General features: G+C 39.8%; 1 protein-coding gene across 2 annotated transcripts in view; it reads left to right on the top strand.

Moving 5' to 3' along the window:
* LOC144201907 (uncharacterized) overlaps window positions 1-11,571 on the top strand; it is a 13,888-nt gene extending 2,317 nt beyond the window's left edge. For both annotated transcript variants that reach the window (XM_077724740.1, XM_077724741.1), the window contains exons 2-7: window positions 282-484; window positions 4,070-4,162; window positions 4,249-4,344; window positions 5,872-5,982; window positions 7,507-7,636; window positions 9,483-11,571. In XM_077724740.1, the coding sequence (XP_077580866.1) occupies window positions 282-484; window positions 4,070-4,162; window positions 4,249-4,344; window positions 5,872-5,982; window positions 7,507-7,636; window positions 9,483-11,344 (2,495 nt within the window). In that variant the 3' untranslated portion in view covers window positions 11,345-11,571. The remainder of the gene's footprint in view (window positions 1-281; window positions 485-4,069; window positions 4,163-4,248; window positions 4,345-5,871; window positions 5,983-7,506; window positions 7,637-9,482) is intronic.
* The last annotated feature ends 556 nt before the right edge of the window (window positions 11,572-12,127 follow it).

Raw genomic sequence — 12,127 nt, 5'->3', positions numbered from 1 at the left:
TTGGATTGGATAACTTTATTCATCCCATATTCGGGAGATTAAATTGTGGCAGTAGCAAGAGGTTGATGAGACAGAACAGCAAAGCAAAAGCACAAAGTACAAAGTAAATCCAAGTAAATGGAATCATCAAAACAGTAAGACATAAAAACATTTATGCACATCTGCACATGTGCACATATGCATATGTGCACATATGCATATGCTTGTATATCAAAATGTGTCTCTTATGGTGGCCCAACACACAATAATATGTCTATATATATTTGTATATTGTCTTGAAGAATTCAATGTTCCGCTGTCATCACTGGCCCTCCTGGTCCCGCCACTGAGGCTGATGTCAGCAGTGATGTGGGAAGTGGTTCGCCAGAGGAACATCAAGCACTACGGGAAGCTGGAGGAGTTTGTATCCATGGTTACAGATGCAGTTCCCGAGCTCATGAGTAAAAGAGAGGGGAGACTCTTGTCACTGGGACTCAGAGCCAGGGTAAGTGAAAACCACTTCATGGCAAGTTAATCGATGACATTTGTACTGAATTATCTTCCAGGGTTTGCTTTCCATAGTGCTGTAGATCTGGGCGGGATTCTGCAGTTTAAACAGTATTTGGCCTCAAAAAATATTTTCAAGCTTTCTTTTCTCTTCCATGATTTAGTCCATGAATACATTAATTCACCAATGCCAAACCACAAATGATGTATCCACTAGGTTCTTTTGTTTTTTTTCCAATTCAGTTCATTCATTCATTTTCCATAACATTTATTCTCACCAGTAGTGATGGGTAGATGGGGTTGTATAGGGCATCGTGTATCTTTTCAATACAGTGAAATGCTGCATTGACACTGTTGCTGAATACTGACACCCGGTGGACATGGAAGTCAATCTGCAGGAAACAGTCTATGGACTCAACTGATACTGATTTATTGACCTATTGTATCCAATACATTTACATATTTGCATTCACATTTTCTTGTTCCATTTACGTAATTTAATTTTAAAAAAATCATATATTCTCCCCAGCGTGTCCGAGGTCTTACCCGTTTCCTCCTCCCAGTGAGAGATGCCCTCGATACCTCCCGAAGGAGACTGTCAGGGGGCATCCTGATCAGCCAACTGATTTGGCTCCTCTCGATCCGAAGGAGAAGCGGCTCTAATCCGAGCCCCTCACGGATGACCGAGCTTCTCATCTTATCTCTAATGGCGAGCCCGGACATCCTGCAAAGGAAACTAATTTCAGCCACTTGTATCTAGGATCTCGTCCTTTCGGTCAGGACCCACCTGTCGTGACCATAGATGAGGATGGGAATGTAGATCGACCGGTAAATGGAGAGCCTCGACGGATTGGTGTAGAGTCTGCATCACCACAGACGCCACCCCGATCCTTTCTTCCCGATACTTAAACTCCTCCACCTGGGGGAGAACCTCATCCCTGACCCGGAGAGGACATGACACCTTTTTCTGAATGAGGACCATGGTCTCAGTTTTGGAGGACCAGAATCTGAAACTGGTCATAGAGTAACAGGGGTTCCGGAACCCCATACACCTGGGATACCCCCCAAACCACGTAACGTAACCTGGGCCTTGCAATTCTGAAAAAACATCCACCTTCACCAAGGTTCTCTGCCCTCTAGTTCGCTGAGCAAGTTCTATTTTCCAACGAGTGCCACAGCCCAAGGTCGAATGGGGCTTGCAAATGACGGTCATTGTTCGCTGCCCGCCAATTTTCTTTTCTCTGTGCTGATTTGAGTCCCATCTTCTGCCATTTTCTGTGATCATCCTCACCACCGTTGTATTAGTCGTAAAGTTTACATAGATGTTCTCATGGTGCGTGGGTCTGCAGTCGTGTGTTGAGAGTGAGTAAAGTAGTGAACTCAGCACACAGCCTCGGTGTGGGCAAAAGAGAGGTGGTGACCCAGCTTCACGTACTCAGGTTGGTTTACCAAAAGGTTATTACTCCAGGATGTGTTCTTGTGCAATTCAATAACGTTTTATGAAATTCAGTTCTTATATTATTACATTTTTTACACAAATACACATTCACTTTTACTGCAAATGAATATCGGCTATCGGCTTTCTCTAACTACTAACTATCGCTATTGGTCCTGAAAATCCCATAATGGTCGATCACTACACGTAGCTAGAGTCAATTTAAAAAAATTCAACCACCCTACAAGGCATGTTTTGGGTATGCGGAAGGAAACGAGTACCTGGAGAAAATCCATGCGAGCTCGGGGAGAACATCCCAAAAAGTTATTTTTCCACCCAAAATGTTGTGTGAGGCAGGTTTGCCATGACACACACCGACACGTTTGACTGAGCAGTGCAAAGATTAAGTTGCTCCCCCAGATAATCTTAAAAGAACTGAACGTTATCTATATTAATGCTTATGACGCATGGTATATGGATGTGTGTGTGTGTGTGTGTGTGGTTATGTTAGGATTCTCTTGCTGTGTTTGTCCAAACTGTGCATCGTAGAGAGTTGAATTTTATGGTGACCAGAAATAGCCAATCACTCCTAATAAACGAGTGATTGGATTTCTTTACTTTTTCTAAGTGTGTAAACTCCAGGTTTGAGCATTTGCTAGGATTATCGACAAGTATGCGTGACCTGAAATTTGTTAACTTCCTGCTCTTTTGTGGTAGTTTTAAGTATTACACTCTTCGGGTGTCGGATCTTATTAGACAGGTGATTGAATTTTGTCACCTTCTCTGTGTAAACTCGACTTTTATTTGTTACCGCTGAAAGCAAAGTTATGTATGACTCGTTTTTACATTATGTGCCCTAAACGCGCCACGTAGCTGATTTGTCCACCAGTGAGTTTCTAGGTACCGCTCGTAACACTTTTTTCCTTTTTGTGTCGTGACAGGAGTTCTAAAACATCCACCCAAACATAAATCACGCTTTATCCATTCTCTAATCCTTATAAACTGTGATATACGGATGGATGTGTGTGTGCACCTAGAAACTTGCTGGCTGAAATTATTCCCAAAATTACGTTTGTAAATTATGTTGAAAGGCGTCCTACCTTACAACTAAATTTGGTCAGCGTTTCTAGCACGTGTTTCGCCATGTCTGCCCGTCGTGAAAGGAAAAAAAAAAGTGCTTCGGGCAGCAGGGATAGATAAATCATGCTTTATTAGGACTATAGTAGAATAGATAAAGGGTGATTCGTGGATGGGTGGGTGTTTTAAGTCAACATTCTCGCGCTACGTTTGTCCAAACCGTACATCGTAGAGGGTTGAATTTTTTTATGGTGGCCAGAAACGGCTGTCGGATCCCATTAAACGAGTGATTTAATGTCCTTACCTTCTAAGTGGGTAAACTCAAGCTTTGAGCATTTACAAGGATTATCAATGAGTAACCCTGACCAGAAATATGTTAATTTGATGCTTTCTTGTGGTAGTTTTAAGCATTACATGCTGCATACCGTTTTCAGTGCACACTGCAGTGCTTCCGCTTAGTAATTTCCGCTTGAAGTTATTTGCATGAACTGTGAAACAGCACCGCTATTGTGAGTTTTTATTTTCATCACATTTTCACTTTGGTTTTTACAATGTTTTAACAAAAATAACACCCAAACATTGCTTAAAGAGGTTATATTTGTCATCCTTTCTTTTGAAATTGACCGCCAGTGTTCCTTACTTTTTCCTAAAAAGCATACTCCTGCGTCTGTGTACTTGTAAATAATTGAATACAAGTTTGCGGTGCTATGTGAACAACTGAAACTTTCCTTTCTCACCTAACCCATTTTTCAAAAGATTTTTTTTATAGCACAACAAGTCTTTTGGTTTTAAACAAGTGTCTTGCTTGTTTTTAATTAATATGCATCTTGAATTGTGGGCTTTAAATTAATGCAGCAAAGAACTGCTGCTTTGGTTCAGCAACTGCACCAACTAGTTATAAGTTGCCACAAGTCAAATGAAAGTATACCATGGGTTACATGAGCTAAAGGTTTGGAATTGTTAGGAATGTTTTAAAGATACTTAAACTTATGTTTCCAGTTGTGGAAGCACGTGGTAAACATTTTTGCTAAAATGTATAACATGATATAATGTTACATTTCCACCCAATAGACCACTCTTGAATTGTTGCGTTCTGAGCAACCAGATGATCTCAAAGCTGTTGAAACTCACCTCAACAGGATCCGATCGTCTTGCATTGAGGAGGTGGGTGTTGACGGTTTTGTTTCCAGGTATATCACATTGAAAGCAAACTTCCTTTACTTACTACCATGCCTCCTTCTGCATTCTAGACAAATGATCCTGTCATTGAGGCACCAGAGGCCAACTTTATGAAGCTCGTACAAGGCCTTATTGAAGATACTGATGGCCGAGAACATTTCCTCAAGGTAGAGTGAATTCCATACATGTTGCAGGAATTTATACACATTGGCCAATTTTGTTAGATGGTTACAATTTTTTGGAGCACGTCACAATGATGGATGACACAAATATCTCAAATGTGTCTGCTGATACTTAAAATATCATTCTAAATTGGGAGTTTATCAATTGTAGTTCATGAAAACAGATGCAATAAAAAGCATTACATCCAAATATCTGCAACACGTAAAATAACATTAAAATAAGAGATACTAAATACGTAGTACATAAAGTATCTGAGAGAGGAAGGGAGAGACAATAACAGGGTTTGTTGCTGTGTTGCATCCTCTTGCCCGCTGTTGCCTACACCATAAAATCTTTTTGTTCATGTTTCTCGGTAAATGGATCATATGTTAAATAATAATTGAACTTTTTATTAATATTTTTTCCAGAAAATTCTATTTCATTTCAAATATCAGTCATTCAGATTACATATTTTGGCTTTAGTCCTCTTATTTTGAGGATCTAGCTATCCATAATTGTTTTTGTTTCTCACAAAAAACTTTTTTTTTGTTTCATTTCCTGTCTCTTAGAAATGGAAACAAATACATTCATCTTTAAGATCAAAGCTTTTTCACCCATTTGTGAAAATGACGTGATAAATTAAAGATTTTTCTTTATTAATTATTGGTTGTTCAGATCAGCAATTTCAGTCAAATATATCATGTAGAGATAGGGGTTCTGATTTAAATTGGACTGTTCATGCTGGGAAACCATCAAACATGATTGAAGTTGAGATGCTTTGTAAAGAAGAATGGTCAAAAATACCTTCAACCAGAATCCAGACCCTCATTGCAAGCTATAGGAAGCATTTAGATACTGTTATTTCTGCAAAAGCTCGATCTACCAAACATTGATGATTTTTTTCTGTTGGGGTCTCCTTATTTATGCACCTGCCTACTTTTGTTTGCAAGTGTTGCATTGACTCACATATAAGCCACATTTGTCAGACAAAAGAATGACTGACATGCACAAAACGATTTTGCATTTACAAAGACTGGCATATTAACTTCCTTATGATATTGACCCTGATAATGTGCTTTTGATTCAACAGCATCTCGGAAATACGACGTGCAATGATTATCCCTTCAAAGTAACACACTTGTACTCCCTATTAAAACCATGATTATGGAGGTGAAAATTGTGAATCAGGCGGTGGCTTATACTTGATATATTGTTAAATTCAACAATCTTAAAGCAATTTTAAGGGTGCGGGCAATCCACGGGGTTGGCTTCTATGCGAGTAAATTCGGTAGTTATTGCAGACTTTCTGTGAATTCTCTGAACTTCAATTCAGTTCTCAAATATCACTGTTTGCCTGCTATATGACATATTTAATTAAAATTGCTGACCCAAAAACCAATGATTTATAAAGGAAAATATTTAAAATTGTCAGGGGTGCCCAAACTTTTTTATACGACTTTATTTGTTTAATCCACATATAGTTCAATCTTTTTCCAAGTGTCATGGTGAGAACAATTCCTTTCATCCCACAGAATACTTTTCCAGTAGAGTATGGCCCTGACTTTGACACAGCACTAGAGACGCTCGTTTGTGAATTCTTCACCCGACTCGAGGAGCTGCTTCCAGTGCCAGATTTCAAACAGGTCTGCCATCAAGATGACAGAAGTAAAAAAAATCAACATTTCATACTGGTTATTTCATACATGGCTTCATGCTGTGTTCTCACCAAAGTTAAATCGCTGTGCCTTTCTTGTGCTATGCTCGTTGCCAAAATTAACTAGGTGCCCAAACAGGACTTACGCTGTCAAAAATCAAACTCCAGAAGCTAAACAACCTCTGGTTCACTTATTGTAGAAATAAGTACTATAACGGCTTTTCCCACCTCATAATATGACAACTTTAGTCTCACCGTATTACGACAAAAGCAGTTTTGCGTTCACACTGACCTCGCGTTACCAAAACTCCCAGCCCCTGAAACCAAAAACTTTCCAGTGTAAGAATAAGCAATGTAACAACCTTAATCTTGTAATGTTGTTTTTTCTCGTAACATTTTGAATTTAATCTTGTGATATCACAACAAAAGTATTTGTTCTTGCAGTAAAATGTTTATTTTCTAATATTTTGAACGGAAAATTATATTGTTTTACCTCATACCTGGCAATATGATTTGTATCATGATTCATACATTAATTATCTGAAATGGCTCAGATTAATCCTAATACTAAGTTTTAAGGCAATTAGAGTAATTTTTGGGAGAGAGGAGAAATCACGAGTGCTCAAATTAAAAGAACATTTTCCAATACGTAAATTTAAAGAAAATATAAAAACACAACATTGTCTTTTACTTTTTACATTGCACAATAGAAAGGGGAAAATGGCATTTTTTATTGGTTTCCCTTTACTTTTCAATGTAGGTATTCGTTATAAAAGAGGCAGGGAAGAGGAGTGGGAGTGAAAGTGGGAGTTAGAGAGGGAGTGAGAGCGTGAGAGTAAGGGTGTGAAAGAGGCGAGTGTCAGAGTGAGAGGGTCTGTGAGGTCTTCACCCCATATCAAGTCTGATTGCGAGAAATAGACTATGAAAGACTGCTCATTATGGCCAACAAGCTCTCAAGTGGGGAAAACAGACTTAAAAAATAAAAACTCCGGATAACAAAATTGTCAGAAACACAAAGTTTAAAAAATAATTGAAAAAAGAACCATCAAAATAAGATGGCAGGTAAAATTATTAGCTTAAGCATTCTGGGTATATGAACACCTTTAAAAAATTACATTTTTAGACTTAATTCTTCTAATATTGTGACTTAAATCTCGTAATTTTATGATTTTTGGCTATTTTTCTCGTGCTTGGCTTTTTGTTGTCTGAATATCTTGGCGCTGTTCCATATCCAGCATCTGAAGTTCCCTAAATGAGGATACATATTTTCTTAATTTCTTTATCGTTGCTGTAATCTGCTGCAAAAATATCTTGTGGTTAAGAAAATTCATCACGCAACATAGCGGAGCGAAGTCTATTCGATCACAACTGCAAAATTGCATTGTGCTAAACGTGGCTGGTCTGAACATGACGCAGCGTTCATACTAGCCAAATTTTGTTCTGTTTGCTCTGTAATGACTAGTATTATATGAAACATTATTGTTATTAAACTATTTTATTTTTTATTTTTTAGACTGCTTCTTGGCTCAGTGCTGCCCCCTCGGTCCTTGAGGAGTACATACAGTGTGTCTCAACTGGGGAAGACATCAAATTTCTCCTCCAAAACAAAGAGTGTCATGGAAAATTGGGCAAAAATACTGTTGGTATGATCTCTGTTCATTGTCAGTAAACTTTAAAAGGTGCTATGAAATGGTGATCGTCGAAAAAATGAAAATGAATTCCCTAATTTATAATAATGATAATTTTACATATAGAAAATTAATATGGCATTCAAATGTAGTTAGTTTTTTTTAATTTACCATTTCATAGTTTTATTCCAAGTTTTTATTTTCCCTAAATTAATTTTTGTTCTAATGACAAAATGATCGGGGGAAAAAATTAGAAGAAAAATATCTTTACTGTAAAAATCTGTAGGCTCATGCGTGCAATTGGTTATTTATTCGAATTTTGGTTAGCTCATACTACACGATAATGGCGGCCGTAGGTAGCGTGCTGAATGCTCGCAATTCAAAAGTAAATAAACATCACTAAACATCATCTTCTTTCTCACACGCTTAACAGTGTACAGTGTTCCCTCGGTCATCGCGGTTAATGGGGACCGGGACCACCCGTGGTAAGTGAATTTCCGCGGAGTAGGGATCCCCCTTCAAAAATGCTTAATTTGAATTTAATTCCATTTTTTTTACCCCCCTGTATACAGTACACCATATATAATATGGGTAGAAAGAGTGAAATTCATGTTATAACAAAAAACACTGTAAAATATGTTGTCTCAATGTAATATATATATATATTTATTTTAATTCAAAAAAAAATCTGCGAAGCTCTGAGTCCGCGTTAGCGGAAGCGCGAAGTAGCGAGGGAACACTGTATATTGCAAACCACAAACTCAACCGTCCTCTACAACAACCAGCATACCTTGAAACACAAGGGAGAAATAATCACAAAAGTGATTTGTTGTTGCTTTCTCAATGCAGCTTTACTGATATGAGAAAATCTCCCGTGGTTCAAGCTATGTGCATCAAGGCATCAATAATCGAATAACGATATACATCCAACCCACCCTGGTGGTATGGGAGTCAAGGCATCAATAATTGAATATTGATATACATCCAATCCAAACTAGTTGCAACTCCCCACGATAATATCGTAAATAAATTAAACACTTAGCATTTTACAATCACATATAGGCAATCATTTATGAGACGATGAATTGGCCACAAACATTTGTTACTGCGACAGGCCTCTTCATAGTTATTCCACACAAAACAATCCATCAGGCAACATCTACTTTTTATCAGCATTTCTGGTTGTGGCATCACAAGCAGAAAAGATAATCATGTTGATGGAATGAGAGGTCACACAGCAACAAGAGAATGCAAAAACTATGGAGAGCCTAGCAGAAATTTGCAAAGCATTCTGGGAGTGACATCTTCTGTTGAGAGATTTTTCTAGTGGGTCGAGCCAAGGCCACTGAAAAAGGAAGCGTAAATCGGATCAAAATTTCCTTATTAGGTATTTTCTGTCACCTTTTTGGATGGTCTTTGATCATTTTATGATCACTCCCTGCAGTATTTCATAGCACCTTTTAAGATTCTGTACATACAGTGGTGGTCAAAAGTTAACATACACATGTAATGAGCATAGTGTTGGTTCTCTTGAATTTCCATTTAATTCTAAGTCATCAGCTGTAGTCACTCATGATCACTCACAATAAGAGGCTTTGAAGCTCATGTCATTGACCAACTTTTTAAGTCTCCAAATTTGCTCATTCATTTGCTGTATTTATATTTTTGTATTTGGTCACATTTTCAGTTTAGATTGTTTTTTGTTACTAAGAAATAAATGTTTCAATCATTCTATCAGAGAAAAAATATTTGTAGAAAAAACTGGAAACTCAAGACAGCCAATGGCGTTTTCTTTACTACAAGTGTATGTAAACTTTTGACAACCATTGTACAAAGTTTAATTTTTTTTTCCTTCCTCCAGCTCCTTTTCAGTCAGATGATCTTCTTATCCCGTCCCTTTCTCTACCACCCTCGTTGGAAGTGGCAATCGCGTCCCACGCAAGTGCTTGTGATGATGACCACAATGTTCCTCAGATAGTCATGTTTGATGAAGAACTGTCCACAAATCCTTCCACATCGAACAACTTCCCAGACTCCCCGAAAAGACCTGATGTCTCCTCATCTTGTCACAGACAGCTAGTGACGCACAAATGCTCTGAATGTGGCAAATGCTTTAAACATCACTCCGTCCTGGTGGAGCATCAGCGAGTCCACAGCGGCCTGCAACCTTACAACTGCTCCGAATGCGGGAGAGCTTTTCGAACGGCCACGCTGCTGGCGGGCCACAGGCTACGGAAATGCAAAAACGCTGCATACCTGTGCATAAAATGCGGTAACAGCTTTCCGTCATCACTGGACAAATTCCGACACCACTGCCCAAAACAAGGACGTAGCTATAATTGCGAGCACTGCAAAAAGACATTCCAAAAGTCCAGCAGCCTCAAAGAACACCTCCTCACACATGTCCGGAGCCGTCTTTTCAAGTGCAGTCACTGCGGCGCTGGTTTTTCCGGCATCGGCGATTTAAAGTATCATCAGCAGGTTGATCACGAGAAGCCTTACCAATGTAAACAATGTGGAAAAAGCTTCATCTCCTCAAAGTGTCTTTTGAAACATCAACAACGCCACAATGAGGTCAGCGAGTTGGAAACCACTAAATTGCTGAATGGAGGTAAACACAGGAAATGTGGCGCCACTCATCGGGTTTCATCTTTGCCCTCAAGGAAAATGACTGTCAAATCGGCCTACACCCGGGGACGGGTTACTCACAACTGTCCGCTCTGCGGAAGGAGTTTCAAGTATCGCTTTGAGTTTCTAGAACACCAGAGATTCCACACCGCTGTCAAGCCATACAAATGCTCACAGTGTGGCAAAGCTTTCCGCACGGAAGCTCACTTGTCTGGCCACAGGAAGAGGAAATGCAAGAACGCTGCCCACATTTGCACCAAGTGTGGCTGTCAATTTAGATCCGTGCACGAATGCGTTCGACACCAGTGTGTCCAGCTTCTGACGAAATATGAGTGTTCTCACTGTGGAAAGACCTTCAAGATGGCCCATCTACTAAGGAACCATCAGATGAATGAACATCAGCTTCCATACAGCCCCAACCATCGCTTCAGATGCCGATACTGCGACGAAACGTTCCCTGGGATCAGTGAGCTTAAGTATCATCAACGGGTTGACCATGAGAAACCGTACCAGTGCCAGGAGTGCGGCAAATGCTTTTTGTCCGAAAAGTGCTTGTCCAATCACGAGTTGCGTCATAACGACGAGAGGCCGGAGAGCTGCCCGGTCTGTGGCCGCGGCTTCCGCAACCGCTATGACCTGAAGCAGCACATGCGGACTCATACAGGGGAGCGACCCTACCAATGTATGCATTGTTCACAGTGCTTCTCTACAGCCGGAGGCCTACGGAGTCACACTCGAGTCCACACCGGCGAGAAGCCTCACGTGTGCCCGGATTGTGGCAAAGCTTTCTCCCAGATGGGCGCGATGCGCACCCACCGGCTCACTCACACTGGTGAAAGGCCATTCAAGTGCACGGTGTGCGGCAAAGGCTTCACAATGGCGCACAAGGTGACGGTGCACATGCGTGTCCACACTGGAGAACGCCCTTATGTGTGCTCTCAGTGCGGGAAGGCCTTCTCTGATGGTAGCGTACTTAAGCAGCACATGCTCAACCACTCAGGGGTTCGGCCTTTCCACTGCCAGATCTGTCCCAAGACTTACACCTGCCTCAACCACCTGAGGCGACACCTCAAAAGTCACTCCAACATGAACTGACTGATTCTGACAGGGAAAAAGCAAAACTTTCTTAAAGTAAATTCTTTTAAATTTGCACAAATTGTGATGCCACCGTTAGTGTTTTACCCAAGAATGCCTATAATTTTTCTGGGACACTCAATTCCAGGTCTATATTTGGGGGAGTTTTTGGATATTGTGGGAGAACTGTAATGAAAGGTAAAACTGTATTGTTTAAAGACTTCAAATTAAAATGACTCAAGTCACAATTGGGTGGGAATTTTTCTTATTTTTTGTGAGAATAAATTGCACAGGACTATGTCACTCTAGTCAAAATTGCACAATGGTGTCGGTGACGTTTTTTTTTTTTTTTGGTTTAGACCAAAATATACATTTTACATTTTAACGATAGTAATAAAATCGAGAACAGCAGGCTAAATAGGTGTCATTCACTGTAACATTTTAAGTGGCTTATATTCTGAATCGCAGCCTACACTAGAGGGCAGTAGCTATGTTTTGATAATTACATTGCCGATTTACATCAGCTGGAATCGAGATGATTTCAAGATGTTTATCCTTGATTGACTTCCTTATTTTTAAATCTTCACTGATGGAAAAGTCTGTGATCGCTTGGTGCAATATCATAAGTTCATCTGCCCCATTTCCTGTTATTCCATTTTGGCATATAACAGAGTCTTGATTTGACTCCGGCTTCCTGTAGTTCCATCTGTGGCATCTGCCAGTAGATTAAACTGAAGATAATCAATCACTTGTCACCATTATTGCGTCGAATTGCATGAAAATGCGGCTTTCAAAGGAATTGTA

Source organism: Stigmatopora nigra, chromosome 9 (genome assembly GCF_051989575.1).
Source record: "Stigmatopora nigra isolate UIUO_SnigA chromosome 9, RoL_Snig_1.1, whole genome shotgun sequence".
NCBI classification, from domain to species: Eukaryota; Metazoa; Chordata; class Actinopteri; order Syngnathiformes; family Syngnathidae; genus Stigmatopora; species Stigmatopora nigra.
This window is presented reverse-complemented; position numbering and strand designations above follow the sequence as displayed.